A 17521-nucleotide genomic window follows, 5' to 3' on the forward strand; every position below is an offset into this window, starting at 1 on the left:
AACATTGCAACTGAGATTAGTATAAACTGTAGCAAAACAAGAGTATCTGCTTCTGTCACGATGGGTATAACGGGTCTTGAAAGGAAGGGAAGAGATGCTGCAAGCGATGCCATTACTGTTGACAGTGGGGCCCATCATCGTCATCGAGATTCTGAGGTAGAGAAGTTCCATTGTAATATTGCAACTGAGATTAGTAAAAAAGATAGCAAAACTGGAATGTCTACTTCTGCTGTGACAGGATCAGGGGGTCTTGATAAGAGGAAGAGAAACGCTTCGAGTGATGACATTGCTGATGACAGCAGGGCCCATCATGGTCATCAAGATTTTGATGCAGAGGTTTCCAAGTGTAATATTGGATCCAAGATCAGTAAAAAGTGTATCAAAAGTTAAAAGTCTGCTTCTATTGTGATAGGAGTAAAGGGCCTTGGTAAGAAGGGGAAAAGTGATGCAAGCAATGGCATTACTGATGACAATGGTGCCCACAAAGGCCATCAAGATTCTGATGTGGATGAGTGTTGCAGCCAATATTCGTAAAAAGCATCGGAAAATAGGAGTGTCTTCTTCTCTTGCGATGGGGAGAATGGTTCTTGATATGGAGGGATGCGATGTTATGAATGGGACTCGTCAAGGTCATCGAGATTCTGATGTAAAGAATTCCAAGTGTAATTTTTCCTCCATGATCAGTAAAAATCTGAGTGAAAATGAAACGTTTGTTTCGGTTGCCACAAGACCAGCTGATCCTGATAAGAATGGGAGAAATGCTGCAAGAGATGACATTTCTGACAGCAAAGGGGCCCACCAAGTTCATAATTCTTCTAAGTCCGGAATCAACGGTTGTTGTTCAAGAAATGTGGCCAATGATACTCAATTCACAGCCAAAACCCCACCTATAACTCTCTCCCTCCCATTGCTTGCCAACCCGAGTACTGAAACACCAAAGAGCAAGCTTGGAAAAAGTGACATCGGAAAACGATTCCTCCAGCAGCAAGCAAACTCAGTATTTCTGCCAGAAAGCAAAAATCTTTCATCTCTGTTTGCCGTTCTAGGACAATGGTGTCATCTACAGTGGACCCTACTTCCCTTGCTCGACATATCGTCTTTGAGATTAGCAATAGTGATGGTTAAGAGAATGGAAGAGAATCCATTTTTTGCAAAAAACCTGTTCTTTTTTGTCTAAATGATTTGTACTGGTGCAGTTGATTGCAAATTTTGAGTGTCTTGCAGTGGATAATCAGAAAACGCCTCTATGCTGTTTTAGGAATTGTGATTGACATCTGGCCCATATTAATTGAAGAGATTAACTCCACTCTATAGTGGTCAAGCATCTGTTGGTCGGCCAATTCATGATGAGGCCCACATGGACCCTTGGAAGGATTATTTGAGCCATTCATCTCATGAGTCCTGTAGTAGACGTGCAACCTATTTGTCCAGTTAATGGCCTTCAAGCTTCTGACAGTCCACTTACAAAGTTTCATGATGGAAAACTTCACGTGGAGCTCCGATGAAACGGGCATTACCAATGAAGGAACTTCTATGGGAGAAATGTTAAGGTGATTCATGCAAGGAGAGATCAAAAGGTGAGTCGAATCACACATGCCAGCATGGCACACCTTTTCAAAATCGGGGCCGTGCAACTGCACTGAACGTTTTCCAGCCCAAAAAGTTGGCTGGTCTGCCCATCAGGTGGGTCACATGTTTATGTTCGAATTAGATATTTATCTTGTGAGACTCTGTAACGCTCATCTACGTTTGTATTTTGTCTGGCAGGTTTTGTGCTTCCATTGCCAATTTTCAAAGGCATGTGCATTTATAATGAAAAGTTGTAATGTTGTTGAATCTCTGTATAAACGGCAGGCAGCACCGTTAATGTGGTTATGTAAGCAGCCTTCTCCTGCTCATTTCTTTATATAGTTGGGATTTTTCCATATAAACCCCTATTCTTTGGTCCAATCCCATTTAAATCCCTCCTTTAAAAAATTAAAAATTAAAAATCCCTAATGAGGGCCTTTTGCTTAGGCATATGTTAGGATTTTCAAATGCAGCTGATAAAAAAAATTTAAGTCAGATTTTAGAATGAGTTACCCAAAGATATTCGTTTAGATGTTATTGAGTTTCTATAATGAAAAAATGGAAATTCTACAGCTAAAATTCTCTTGATTGCTGCCACCAAAACCGAGTGAAAAATCAATATTGCTCCTTCATAATTGAAGGTTTCTCTCCCATCTATCCTAGATGGAGTTTTTTGGTAGCTGCCAAAAGAAAGGCGCTTATTTGGGATTAAAGAGAAGGGAGGTGTTTATCTGGAATTGGAACAAAAGACAGCAGTTTATATGGAAAAATCCCTATATTATTGTGTATTCTGTTCATCCATCATAACACGTGAGAAAGCTTTTGTATCTATCAACTTCTACACCGGGCAAAGCTTGTACAAGATCCAGACCGTTCATCATATTGGCTCTTCAAAAGATCGCACTTATTGGACAATCTTTACTGTCAAACATAAGACATTTGCCCACTGAATGTGAACCATTAATTTTGTAGATTACAAGTCAGATGGTTTGGATAACCCATCAACTGGTCTTTCAAGATATGGCAATTCACGAACAGTCCAGATCTTGTCAACATGCACCACTTGTATGATTCTTGAATGTTGGACTCAGATCTGTCTGGTGGTTTGGAGAAATTCTGCCCACAAAACAGTAGCTTATGTAAATAGATGAATTATTGGAACTGGTATTCTAACTACTCTCCCTAAGATATGAACACTATACTCAAGTTTTCAGTTTGTACAAGTGGGGCCCATTGCTTAGTGATCCAGGCCAATGATCCATTGAGCCGCCTGTTGGATGAACCATGCTCCAAAATATCTCATGGGACAATCCTAGACACCAATGAGTGGGCCTTTCTTTTGTTGAATGTGGACCCTTTCTATATGGTTCTTAGGGCTGTCAGCCCGTCCTGGGGTCGGCTTCGAACCAGATTTGAACTGCTCGGCCTAGGCCTATTCAAAATTTTGATTTTGCCTGGCCTGGGCCCTGCCCATTAACAGCCCTAATATTTTTGTGTGGGCCACAACTTGAAAGGATAGGAGTGTCCCATCAAGGACATCTTTGGGGTTGTGATTTATGAACCATCCATGGTGTCCTGTCATGTTTGGGTCATGGTGCTACAAGTGTGAGGCTTGTATTTTTAATGTGGGTCTCTGGATTGGGCTTAGACTTAGGTTTTGCAAAATTCTGTATTAAGGTCAGGCCTGAGCTTTATGATCTTAATGGTTTGGTTTGGGCCTGAAATTGGGTGCTTGATTGCTACATGGGACAGACCCAAGCTTTACTGTTAAATGGAAATAAAAATCAAGCCATTCAAAAGCTTACTGGCCCTTGCAGTGCCCAATACAACAATGATTTGGATCACCAAACGATGGATACACTTGTATAAAATAAAATTTTAAAAAATAAATAAATTAAACATAGAGGGGGAGAGGGAGAAATGTTACTCTGGCAAGTATGATGGACGATGCACTGGCAATAAGAAATACTTAGGCCATTGTTTGGTAAACACTTAAAAATGAGTTCATCCCATTTTAGTTAACATTAATTATGTATTAGAAATCTTGATCTCTATTATGTAAATACTGTTAGCATGAAGTAATTATGTATTAGAGATCAAGGTCTCTAATACACAATTACTGAGATGAGAACAACTCATTTTCAGGCGTCTAAAAGAACAAGGCCTTAAAAATTGCACACATGGAATATAAGTAATTCAAATTAAACTGTTCAAATTGTGGGTCCCAATTTGTATGCATCATGCACCAAAAATATCCTGCCTATAGGATTGGTGGACATATATTGGACGGTTAAAATAAAAAATTCCTAATCTACCTATTTCAAAGTGGATGTGCCCATGAATCAGATGGTAGGATTGTTCAATTTGGTTTTTGAACACTTAATGAGTTCCACAATTTAGTCAGTTTAATTTGAGTGAATATATGTAATGTTGATAATGTTCAAGTGCTTGTATATCAAGTGATCAAGTGTCATACACTGCCAAAGTACCAAATTCCTCACATCGAAAGAAAAAAGAAGAAGAATTGAGGAAAAACCCAACTATACTATGCATATCCCCTTGTTAGGAATTGTGTAACTCCTTATAGCTCCTCCTCCACCTCCTCCTCATCATCTAAGCTTTATCCTAAGTAATTGGGATCGGCTACATGAGTCATGTTCTGCCATTCTACTCTATAAGGGTCATACCTCAGTTAGACCATAGGTCATCAAGTCTTTTCTTTCTTCATCCATCTACATCCTTTTGAGTCCTCCCTTTTAAGTTCTAGAGCCAACTTATACCAATCTCACTCCTAACTGGCATGGTTTTTGGTATCCATTGCATGCGTTATTACTTATAGGTTCTATTATTAAGTTACCTCAAATGCATTCATTTCTAATATATTCTATCTTTTCTTGTGAGTTATCAATCTCAACATTTTGATTTCAGCCATGCTCTTCTTATGAATGTGTTGTTCCTCAACTGTCCAACATTCTATCCCATAAAACAATGGCTGTAACTCCTTGCTAATATGTTTCCATATTGGATTTTGCTTGTGGGGCTTGCAACATGGGCCTACACACCAATGCCTGCATCCATCTTGCCCTTTTAAAGGGGCATGTTGGATATCTCATCATCATCATAGCTGGATATCTCATCATCATCATAGCTGTCCCAGCTACACAATCAGCCTTACGAGTTGTGTTTCGCTGGGCCTGTTTGAATTCATGGAATGTGTTTTTATGTTATTTTAAAAAAACAACGAGAAATGAAAAGTCAGTTTCTTTTATTGTTTTTCAAATATATTTTCTTCATTTCAAAATTTGTTGTTGGAAGAAATGACTTTTTTTAGGAAAGCTTTACTTAAAGGTGGATGGTGACATACGTGCACTAAAGATAAATGCGGCAAATGTCACATTATCTTAAGTGACACATAGGCACATGCGGGATGCTTGAAGATGAATGGCGGCACATGTTGCATGTGTAACATGTTAACATGTGGGGGCATGTGGAGCGCTTAAAGATAGATGACGGCACGTATGATCATGTGGGGTGCCATGTTGTGATTCTTGCACTCTGGCTTGCTAAAATCTCATAAAGGTGGGGATTTTACCGAAATACAACACAAGCGTGAGTGAATCTGACGAACTTGACTGGAGTTTTCTAAGCCAGCGACCTGTTTTACTATTAGACCCAAATGCTTAGTGGATCAAATTTATTGTTAAGCATGTAGAACGTTGGGCCAACCTGAAGGATGGATTGGATCTCCCATGAATATGCCTGCTAGCGCATGTGTGTCGTGGATGCGTGCACACTTAGCAAAAACCCCAGTGGACCTGTCCTAGCGGAAAAAAGAAGAAGAAGAAGTGGTCCTATGCCAAATCCAACGCGAGATTACCATGTTTACTGAGTGCATGTTTGTTTCACCAATTTACGGGTAATATAAAAGAAATGTACTATCATTATAATTTTAACATTGACAAATCAAATATGAAATTGTTAATCAAATGTAGATGAATTCTAGAAGCAAGTGAAGAAATTTGTAATTATCATATTTTTTTTTTCAAAAAATCACGAATTGAATCAAATAACGACATTAGTATATTTTGGTGATGATTTGATATTAAAGTAATGTAAAAATATTATCATTATAGTTTTATTGTGAATAAAGAAAATACAAAAATTCATTGTCAAATGCAGCTGATGTCATAATACATAAAATAATTTATAATCATTTAATATTTCATTTACTTTAGTAGAAATGCCAAACAAAGAGGCCTAATATTAATGCATTTATTGTACAACAGGTGAAATGATGAGTGGAGCACAACACTTGGATGGATGAGATTACCTTGCTCAAAATAACCATGGGCATTAATTGGGGGTGGAGAGACCGAGGCCTTAAGGGCCCGACATGATGTCTCTAACTACATCCGTTCATCCTATTGGAAGCTCATTTTAAGGCATGATCCAAAAAATGAAGCAGATTCATCCTATTGGAAGCTCATTTTAAGGCATGATCCAAAAAATGAAGCAGAACCAAATCACAAATGAGCCATAGTACAGGAAACACCCATATTATTATTATTATTGGGTTAGCTTGTTAGTACACACCCATGTCAGTGCACACATCCCATATTAGCCACCTCCGCCAGGGATCAATACCAAGACCTCAAGTGTTGAAACGAGGTATCTCCACCCCCGCCCTCTCTCTCTTATATTTGTAATTGTTACTGATTTTTTTATTCTCTTATCGTCGAGGGACAATTCTGATTTTTTTAAATACAATTAGCTTAAAAGCCCTCACATCTTTTCTTTCTCCTTCCTATGTATAACTCGAAGCTTCATCGTTCTTCTCCTTCTCTGGCACTCTCTTATTTTTGTAATTTTTCTCCTCTCTCTATTCCTTCCTCCCTGCATGTGTGTTGCACTTGTTCTATAGATACTTGAATGGAATTTGGTAATGCTAACCCAAGAGGAGTAGATTTTAGCTAATCCTCCTTAGCAAATTTTTAAGTGGTTTGTTTCTGGTAATATATCTAAAGAAAGAAAGGAGATGAAAATCTGTCCTGTGCAGCTGGATGTATGCTAACTTAACATGCAACCCATCTCTCCTAATAATAAGCCACCTTGGAAGAACATCCAAACCGTGCAAATATTAGGCTCCACCATGAAGATCACGTGGCACAAAAACTAGACAGATCAACTCATCGGTTGTACCACATCATCGGACTCAATAGGCAATCGACGGTCTCACCCAACATACAGATGTGGCCGATCTAATGAGTAGATCAGTCAGATTTTTGGGATGGGTAGACTTTCACGCTGGGGCATTATCATTTGCACGGCACCGATCTCTACGCAGCTGTCATGCTAGTGGGAAAGAAAAAGTAGTCAGTGAGATCATCCAATGTGGTGGGTCCCACTTGATAGACGACTGGGATGTCAAAAACTGATGGCGGATGAAAAATCGACACTCTTGTTTTATTCTTTTGGCCCACTAGATAGTTTTAACGGCCAATGAGTTGTAACTTGTAAGTTCCCGATTGCAGTGTCTTGATGTGTCTTTTTCTGCATGTAAGCCAATTCTAAAGGGGTCACAGCCGTTGGATGTCTGATTCCCAAAAACACACATAGATTAAGCAATTCTAACCGTTCAATCATAGAGCAGTAGGTTAATGGTTAGACATAAAACATACCAACGGCCCGAAAGAGTAGTCATTGATAGGATGGATAGAGTCATTCAATCTTGAAAACTTTTGGAATGCATTCTATCCATGCTTAGGCCCATCATACTAACAAATTGGATCACCCAAAATGCGCCCCACTTGTACAAATTACAAAAAATACATGCATCATATCACTTTTAACATTTTAATGCATCAAGAACTTTTTCAATTCCACTGATGCCTCTTGGGCTTTTTGCTTCACGTGTGAGGTGTAGTTAAATATATAAAAATCTGGTACGTTACGTAACAGTAATGATATAACCCTATGATCGGGACCCTATGGAGAAAATCCTCTGCCATAGGCCTCTAATTGCTAATTAAAGGCTAATATATATAAATACATAAATAAATGAATACACATACAAAAAATAGAAAGGGAGAAAGAGGGTTCAAGTCCAATCGGTTGGACTATAAGTTAATAGTCTGCACAGTAGATAACTTACAACCTTTCACTAATGTTTGACATCCGAACCGTCTAATACGTGGGTCCTATCCTGAGGATCACCTTGTGAAAAAATCAGCAATACCCACTAGTCCAATGGACCATACTAGTATATTGCTATTTATCGATGGTTATAGATTATTTTCTATGGTATGGTCTACCTAATACGCATGTAAGGTTGATTTTTGCTATTAGCAATCAGCATTTTGAGGTCAACCTGTTGCAAGGGTTGGCTTTAACCTCCACTTAATAGGTTGGAAGTCCAACCAGTTAGACTTGAGATCTGCAGAGTCCTACTCATGCGTCCGTGGTAGAAGACTCACAAGAGTTTTCAAGTTTGATTGAGTTTCAACCACCCGGTGAACAGAAAATTACCACTGTAGACCCGACCTTTTATCCAGCGTCTTTTATGAAGAATCCAAAACTTACCTTCCCAACTTAGACCTTGCATGTTCGGACATAACATTTGAAGACGAAAATACCCCTGCCTCGCAAAGGGATTTTCACTTATAGCTACGGATTTTAACCGTAGCTTTTAACCGTAGCTATAGGTAGCGTAGCAGGAGTACTTACATCCTCAAATGCTCTACCGTACGTGCCAGGTATAAGTTGGGAAGGTAAGTTTTGGATCCTTCGTAAAAGACACTGGATAAAAGGTGGGGTTACAGTGGTAATTTTCTCCCCGATGAATGGTCTCAATCTAACGGTTCATCGCTGCTATCAGACGCAGATTGTGTATTGACACTGCCAGTGGCGAACGGTGCTGCGTTGGCCCTACAACAATGTATTTGTTTTATCCACACTATCCATCCGTTTTGGATCTTTAATTTAGGGCACGAGTCCAAAGATGAGGTAGATACATATCTCACGTGGACCACACCACAAGAAAACACTGGTGATTGAATCCTTACTCTTGCTCGGGTGGTAGACTCTCGGGAGTTTCAACACCCGGTCAGGGGTTCGAATATCCATAGGTGGTGAAATTCCACAACAGGCGTGAGTGTGTGGGGGTGTGTGCGTACGTGTGTTAAAAAAAAGAAAAAGAAAAAGAAAACACTGGTGATTAAACGGCCACCATTAAAAGTTTCCTAGGGCCCACCATAATATTTTTATTTTTATTTATTCTAACCTGTTGATTAGGTCACAAATACTTGGATGAACGGAAAACACAAATATTAGCTTGATCCAAAACTTTTGTGGGCCCCATTTTAAAAAAAAATGGTAGATGTTTAATCACCACTATTTACTGTGATGTGGTCCACCTGAGATTTCGGTCTACCTCATTTTTGAGCTCATGCCCTGAAATAAGCTGGAAAAAATGGATCGACAGCGTGGATAAAGAACATACATCATGGTGGGGCCCACGGAGTACCGTCCAATGTCAACTCGCTACTACAGTGTCAGTAGGCAATCTGTGTCCGTCCGTTGTGATCCTTCATGCTGCCTCTTGTCGAAGAAGTGTCCCATTGATTCGACGGCCATGTGTATTTTAGTTAGCTAACGATAACTCCATTTTTGTGTATTTTAGTTAAAATTACTCAATTAATTGACTGGACTCTCATATTAACTCTACATTTTCCATTGGTTGTGACATTTCAAGTACACATAACATATTTGTATGAGAATCTACACCATCCAAATCACTACCACAACTGTGATGCAGCCTTATGTAGAATTCACAGGGAGAAGTTAATTTTACCTTCTTATTTTCTCAAATTTGGACCACACACTATTTTACATCTAACCATCCATTTGATAGGCATTAATTAGATGGCTCAGATTGCTTGATCAGGGTAATTTTAAACATATTCTCCATTAACAAAAAATCCACAATTTTAATGGCCAAAATCACTATATCAGTGCCATGGCCACATTGAGAAGGATGGATCACCACCATTATTATAGTGCAAAACTAACATAAGAGTCATCTAATAGAAAAACTTAGAAGTCTCCGGCGGAGTGTGAGCAATGATACACATGCACTTAGAAATTGCAAACATGACAAATAAGTAATTCAAATTAAACCGTCAAGTTTAGGCGATAAAAATAAAAAAGATATAATGCTCCTATTTTAATAAACAAGTGTGGACGAATCAGAGATGGGTATTGCTTAAACAATCTGATTGGACTGTAACTAAGAAAGAATTAGTTTTAATAATTTAGGGAATTTCATTCCATTTATTTTATGCCAGGTGTACAATTTCTAAGCTGAGTATAAGTATCATATTCTGCCAAATCGTCAAATGGCTTGTCTTTTTCTTTTTAAGGAAAACTTTGATCCTCTGGCATACTGTTATGGATGATACACATGCATTTAGAAGCTATCACATTCATAGCATACAATTAACCAAAATTAAATTATTTATATGGGTCTGAGTTTATGTATCATGAACCAAAATTGAAGCATATATCTGATTATCAGATTGGTGGAAATTTATTGTACAGTTATAAATGAAAACTATACAATATGAACATTTAACCAACATCGCCCTTAAGGAATATATATATATATATATATATATATATATATATATATATATATATATATATATATATATATATATATATATATATATGGGTCTTACTCTTGCTCCGGTGGTAGGCTCTTAGGAGTTTCAACACCTGGTCAAGGGTTCGAGTACCCATAGGTGGTGAAATCCCACAACGGTGTGAGTGTGTGGTGGTGTGTGTGCGCGTGTTAAAAAAAAAAAAAAAAAACAGTTAAAGGAATATGATTTTAGAGATATGACTTATTGTATTTCCAAAAATTAAGTCAATTTAAATAAGTATTCATATATATGCCATGTTTCCAATTTTCAAAGTGTTTGTGTATCAAAATGGTATACCCTACCAAAGTGCCTGTTTTTACATTGTTCTTGATCTACATACTGTCTCTTTGGAGAAGAAGACAGAAGAGAGATACCAAAGGAGAGAGAGCCATCTGCAAATAAAACTCGTGGAGCATTTTGGTTCGAAGGTTGGTTGACAGGACAGGATGGAACGGGACAGATTTAAGGGTGTCAATGGATCAGGTTGCTTCTTGCCAAAATCAGAATTTCGAATTGGCCCAGCTTGTAATAGTTTAAAAAAATGATAATAATAATAATAATAATTTACTTTTAGAAGATAGGTTATCATTCTTTCTTCAAAAGATTCTACTTATATGAATTTTTTTTATGTCAAAAAACAAATAGAAATATATATATATATATATATATATATATATAACAAAAGCTTCATATTAAACAAATATATTTATTTTCTATATGTAAAAGATTTTACTTATAGAACTCTACACGGTCCGGGAGTTGAACTTTGGGTCTAACTTTTGAAAAGTCAAATAATCTCCAAATAATAAGATTCTAGTCTTATTTAAAGGCTTGTCGAATTATATTTCTAACAAGCTCTAAATTAATTATCTCAATTGACCTATAACAAGGAAGTTATAAGCATTCATGAGATGCTCAAACAATTATGATTGTTGCTTAGTAAGAACAACAATTGTTGCTTGGTATAGACCGTGATCATAACTTTGTGCAGATGACAACCATGAAAACACTTATAAATCCCTCATTACAAGTTAGTTGAGAGCAATTTTAAGCTCATTGAAAAGATAACTTAATAAGCTTTCAACTAGGACTAGAATAATCTCATTTGGATATCATTTGATGTTTCAAGAGTTGGCCCAAAGTCAAACTCAACCTAATTCACGCTGCTTGCATGTTTAGCGCCACATGACTTGGGTAAACGAATCGTATTTCCCTTCTTACACTCGAATCTGAGTGATCTTAAGCTTGTTGAAAGGTAACTTAGTAGCTTTCTAATTAGGTATAAAATATCTTACTGAGAATTGTTTGGTTTGTCATTATTTGACTCAAAAGTTATTGAAAAATTAGTTAAGTCACAATGAAGTTTGGGCTTATGTTTTAAAGGTTAAAAGGTCTCCCAAACGAGATGATTTCAATCCCAGTTGCAAAAGGCATGTCAAATTATCTCTCTAATGAGTCTACGTTCGCCACAGACCCACAGTCTAACATATAACGAGGGAGAGATCAACATTTTGCAGGACTGTGTATTGTTGGAAAAACCACAGTCACTACTTTGTGCACACAGCGATCATTGCTTTGCATAGATTATTATTATTATTATTGATTTGCATAGTTCGCAATCGAGGATTTGTGCAGACTGCAATCGTGGTATTTTTGGTGTGCATGATCCCATAATAAATACTCAAAACTCTTTCGTTACAAGTTAGATCCAGGTGATTTTGAGCTCGTTGGAAAGACAATTCGATAATCTTTCAACTACGATTGGAATAATCTTATTTGAAGACCTTTTAAAATTTCAAAAGTAGGCCTCGAGTCTTTGATGACATAACTCATTTATTTGTAGCTTTCAAGTCTGATGATGACATATCAGATAGCTCTTGATTAACTCATTTTTATAATTCATTGGAAAGCTTATTGAATTAACTTTCCAATAAGCCTAGGATCATTTAGATATAAGGTATAATGAGGGAAATTTGGTTAATTTGCCCAGCTTGCGCAGTGCTGACCATTCAAGCAATGTGAATTATACTGAGTTGGATTATTGGTCCACTTTTAAAATGTTAAACGGTCTTTAGATGAAATGATTCTAATCCTAATTGAAAGCTTGTCAAATTATCTTTTCAATGAGCCTAAGATTCATTGAGGGTTTATTTTGGTTAAAATCAATAAAACATTTTGAAAATCAATTTTTTTAAAAATATTTTTGTTTTCCTTTTAAATCGATTTTGAAATTCCATGAAAAGAGTGTGGATTTTCATTTGTCCCACATTGCTTAGAGATGGGATATTTTTGTCGTTTATAAACATTCTTGTAGATTTTTTACTTTGAAAAAGGGGAGAGAGATAGCTAAGGGTTGCATGTTTTAGTGTGGACACGCACTCACACACTCACGTGCAGTGGCACATTTTGTACTTCGCACGTGCGCATGGTGTCACAAGTAGTCATTCCCTCGCGACCCAAGATGAACCGTCCATTATAGAGAACGACTAGAATTGATGCGGGTTAATGTCAATGGTCCGAAAAATGTTTGCATTAATAAGTAAATAGTCAGAAATGTTTTACAACGTTTTTGATCATTTATGGCCTTAGGTGCATTTGCCTCATCTATATAAACTGGATTCCCAGGTCCAAATCAAGTATAAAAAATCTAAACGATCTCCTCTACAGGAAAAAAAACAAAGGCTCTCTTTCCTTTTTTACAAGTTAGTAACACACTGAGTACTCGAAACCACTAAGTTTTGAGTCAAATTACTCACAGAGTCTGTCAAAGAATGTCATTGTGTTAGCTGAGTTCCTGCGGTAGTCCCTTCGTAATTGTTGCACGTAGGACCAAACAAGGCTTAACGTATCCTGAAAGCAATTCACCAGCAACCCACCAACAATCGTTGATATGAGAGAAGAGAGTGTGAACTACACTTTAAGGACAACATATCTGATACGTGCTCCAGCCTGATTAAAATATTATTTATTTAATTTTTTTTGTACTCAAAATTCTTAATTTGATTTTTTTTTTCCCCAACAAGATTGCCCCTATCCGATTTATAACGAGGTCATAAGAGTTTTCATGGTCACCATCTGCACAAAGCAGCGATCACAATTTGCTTAAGGCTACGATTGCAATATGCACAAAGTAGTTGTAGCAATTGTTACAGAGCAATCATTATAGTTGTTTATAGGGGGGTACACCGAGTTGAGCTGGCCTCAGCTCGACTCGACTCGACCACTAGTTGACCCCAGCTCGAACTCGGTTCGGCTCGGTCCTCGAGCTTGACTAGCCAGCTCGGCTTAGTTTGGTCAGCAACTCGGGCCAGTTAGAGCTGAGTTTGAGCTAAAATCGAGCCTCTGCGACATTTTCACAAACACATGTAGTGCACTTTCATTTTCTCATTGTATGTAAAACAACAACAAGTATTTCATCAAACACCTTATAGGTAACATCAAAATCACGGAAAAATGGTATTTGTTTCATATACATACCTTCCTTGCCACTAGCCGACATTTCGTTGAGTCATTCATCAAACACTTGGTGAGCAACATCAATATCAAAGTAACCGGCCGAGTCACCAAACTAGTTTGATCTAAGTTCGATTTGAGTTAGGGTTCAATCTGAGTCGAGTCGAGCTTGGGCAAGTTTGAACTTAGTTTGAAATTTTTTCGTGCTAAAAAAAAAAAGCTCGACTCGACTCAAACTCAGCTTTGAACCAAGTCAAATCGAGCTTTCGAGTCGAATCGAGTGAGCTAACCAAGCTAACTCGGTTCGTGTACCCCCCTCGTTGTTTCAGCATTACATGATCCTACAAAAATGCTCATACCTCCCTCGTACAAGTTGGATCGGGGAGAACTTAAGCTTGTTGAAAAATTAATTCAACAAGTTTTCAATTAAGATTAGAATCATTTCATTTGGAGACTACTTGACCTTTCAAAAGTGGGGTTCAAAGTATAAGCTGTGAATAGTGGAGTCATTTAAGTAGAATGTTTCGTGGAAAGAAGAACTCATTTTCTAAAAGTATAGTTTTTGATATTTTTCAATTCTTTTTATCAATTTCTTCTTAAGCAAACATATCTAAGTAGAATCTTTGCAAAAACAAGAAGAACTCATCTTTTAAATGTGGAGTTTTTACCATCTCTTTTATTTCCTTCTATTCATTTTTTAACAAAAGATTTGCTTAAACCATAATCTTTTGAAGAAAGGAGAACATATCCTTCATTAGTTGAATTTTTACAATTTTTTTTCATCTCTTTTTAACCCATTTTCTTCTTAAATAGGCCTATTTTGGCATAATAAGCAGCTAAGAAGAAGTTGATATTAAAACAAATCAAAGGTAAAAAGAAAAAGAAAAACCCAAAAGATAGTTGAAGGCATCTTCATATTTAACAACAGCAAAAAAAGACCGAAGGAACCCAAAAGAAAATCTAGTAGTGTTTTTATCATGAAAGAAACAAAACAAACCCGAGACACTTTTAGGTACAAAACAATATGTGTTTAGAAAAAAGTGCTATTTAGGGCTCCCATGATACCCCATGTGTCTTTATGGAGATAACCTTACAAAATATTAATGTGCATATTTAATTTATGAGGTCTCAAGTCCAACCATTAAGTTAAGGGTTAACAAGCAAATGACTTTCAAACCTTTCATGCCCACTTGGAGTAATGCTTTTGAAAACTTAGCAACGACCACTTATGTAACGTCCTGTATTTTCACTGTTTTAGATTTTCAAAAATCCTTGAAAATTTTTCTATTAATTAACTTATAATATCACTTAATGACCATTAGCACTCAATGTTAGTTTATATAGGGGTGGTACCAGTAAAGAACCGCACAAATCTGTTTAATTAACCGTAGGAAGCCCACAAATCCGTCCGATCACTTGAACATCAGGTGTAGCCCCATGATTTACTCATATAGGACCCAAATCTAACTGACCCATCGCTAACTAATCAAGACAATCACAACTAAATTAAAGATCTAACCAAAGCTAAGTCAGATAAGGCCCAGACCTTGACTAATAGACCAAATCAACCCCATTACTCTTTTAGCATAAAACCGACGGTTTAGAGTAATCATGACTAAATCTCCACTTTCACCAGTTATAAATAGGCCACACTTTGAACATAGTTAATCCAAACCCTAATCATTGCCCACGAGAAATCTCAATACCCAATTCAATCCAGAAATGCCCCGATTTTCCGAACAAGCTCTAGACCGCTCGTTGGTGGGCCACTAGTTTCAAAACTATAGAATAATGTCCGTCTTATTGGGCTTGATGTCCATTGCGGGAGTTGGACCTGGGTGCTGTCCAAAACCGCTCAACTTGAGCCAAAGGACAAGTGCATGAGAAGTGCAAATACCTTAAAGAGAGAGGCTGAAACTTAAGTGAATTGGGTCGTCCACTCTTATACAGAGTTGAGGATTTTGAACCATCGATTTATGACCAAACTTCACACGTGGAGTAAGGATATTTCCTCGCTCATATCCGTATAGTCACGGCCCCGATCGACTATCGGTGACCGTTGAACAGACTTCTAGGCATATCTGTCGATCAGCGCATCCAAATGGCGGGCCGATCATATCCATACGCAGATCATCATTAGGGCCAACTATCCAACGGTGGGTGTCAACTCCTATGCCCCGTAGTGGCTCTCAAATGGTAGAAAAATACTCCCCTAGGGCTAGTATAGTAAAAACCAACACTTGAGGCTATTTATACCAAATCTGACATTATATAAAGGCCTCATTTGGGCACCCCCTCATCCCATACGAATTTCATGCCCTAGAGCAAGAGAAAAAAAAAGGGAGAAGGGGAGAAGAAAAAGAGGAGAAAGGAGAAGAGAGAGAGGAAGAGTGTAACGCCTTGAAATTCGGGGGTCGAGCATAACTCAGCTCCCGAGTTTCAAAACATCACTTATGCAACATATTTAATGACGGATGTATGTTGTCTGTATGAGTACATAAAACATGGAATAGATTAAGCCAAACTGCAAACATAATTCAGGAATAAGTGAAAAACGCAAGCGGAAGACTTAAAGAAACATGTGTACATGTTTGAATCCCTGAAATACGAATACCTGCCAGGTCATAATACAAGTGTTGCTATCAAAATACAAGTATTAAAAGACATCATCTATTCCAAAAGAAACCCAGAATTCCCACGCATCAGGACATGGCTCACAAGAACCTGCCTGAAAACCGCATGAAAGAGAATGCAGCCTCATCATCCTCGAACTCCTGCTCTGCCTCAGAGGTCGCATCACCATCTGCAACTAAGACAGAGTCTGGTGGGTGTTTAAACACCGTCCCAGAACGTGGGAGTGAGTGATTAACTCAGTGGAACAATAAAGCAAAGGTTAACATGTTATCAATTCAATCAAACAGTAATAATAAAATAGAACAATCAAACATGTCTTAAGTACTCTTATTAGTGCAAGGATGTATGTAGAATGATGCGTGCCCTCGCGCGTACACCCTCAGCGTCTTCATCTTACGTTACACATGACATCACCTCAAATGCTCCACCTCTTCCAGGCACATGCAATGCGGTGCATGAACATGATTACCAAGTTATTATTAGTCATTTTCATACAGCAGGATTGGGAAGCTAAGGTACCTTCCTCATATCACTATCCAAACAGTGATCCATTCTAGGGTCGTCAGTCCTAAACAATCTCATACGATAATATGGTTTTAGGTCGTTGCAAAGGGCTCGTCACCAATTAATGCACGCCTATCATACCTTCGTTGCTACAATAAGGCTCATCACCTCAATGCGGTATCCAGGTATGCTTGAGGTCACTACAAAGGGCTCGTCACCAATCAATGTAGGCCGACAACACGAATATAGTGTCCCATACCACCATAATCGGCTCACGAGTATGGTTGCTCACTGGTCACTATGGGGAGGCTCGTCACCCCATCGTAGGCCGACAGCTCGACCACGGTGTCCCATACCACCATGTCCGACTCATGAGTCTTAGTGGATCAAGGTACAATGGTTAATAGGATTTGCACTGGTAAGTTTGGTACCTTAGATTCAAGCAATAGCGTCCATACATGGTGAACATACATCGGACAATCGGGTTACTTGACGAACTCGACTAGCACGAGCGCACGTTGGGTTGAATGACATAGAGTGCGCAAACACTCCGTGTGGCCAAACCACTGCCGACAACTCTAATATGACTCGGTTTCGTCAAATCACATCCTACGTGGCGAAAGCAACCTCAGCCACGATCTCAAGGCCGATTACCGATTTCC

At 38.1% G+C, this 17521-nt stretch overlaps 1 protein-coding gene across 3 annotated transcripts; it reads left to right on the forward strand.

The window, feature by feature from the left end:
- Positions 1-989: 989 nt before the first annotated feature.
- LOC131256808 (uncharacterized) lies at positions 990-5957 on the forward strand. 3 transcript variants are annotated; one of them, XR_009176959.1, is made up of 3 exons: positions 990-1683; positions 1768-1876; positions 5856-5957. XR_009176959.1 is itself a non-coding variant. In XM_058257846.1 (3 exons), the coding sequence occupies exons 1-3, from the start codon at positions 1594-1596 to the stop codon at positions 2718-2720; spliced, it is 378 nt and encodes a 125-aa protein (XP_058113829.1). In that variant the 5' UTR covers positions 990-1593; the 3' UTR covers positions 2721-2736. The 3 variants fall into 3 exon arrangements, 1 of the variants encoding a protein (XP_058113829.1); XM_058257846.1 differs by lacking the exon at positions 5856-5957 and adding an exon at positions 2542-2736; XR_009176958.1 differs by lacking the exon at positions 5856-5957 and having other exon boundaries at positions 990-1577; positions 1768-2024.
- The last annotated feature ends 11564 nt before the right edge of the window (positions 5958-17521 follow it).

The sequence above is a fragment of the Magnolia sinica genome, chromosome 9, assembly GCF_029962835.1.
Source record: "Magnolia sinica isolate HGM2019 chromosome 9, MsV1, whole genome shotgun sequence".
NCBI lineage: Eukaryota > Viridiplantae > Streptophyta > Magnoliopsida > Magnoliales > Magnoliaceae > Magnolia > Magnolia sinica.

Excerpts from the sequence above, each read along its gene's own strand:
- LOC131256808 (XM_058257846.1), top strand. The coding sequence starts at position 1,594 with ATGCCAGCATGGCACACCTTTTCAAAATCGGGGCCGTGCAACTGCACT. Across the intron at positions 1,684-1,767 it reads TTGGCTGGTCTGCCCATCAG|GTTTTGTGCTTCCATTGCCA; the intron begins GTGGGTCACATG and ends TTTGTCTGGCAG. Across the intron at positions 1,877-2,541 it reads AGCACCGTTAATGTGGTTAT|ATTACAAGTCAGATGGTTTG; the intron begins GTAAGCAGCCTT and ends TTAATTTTGTAG.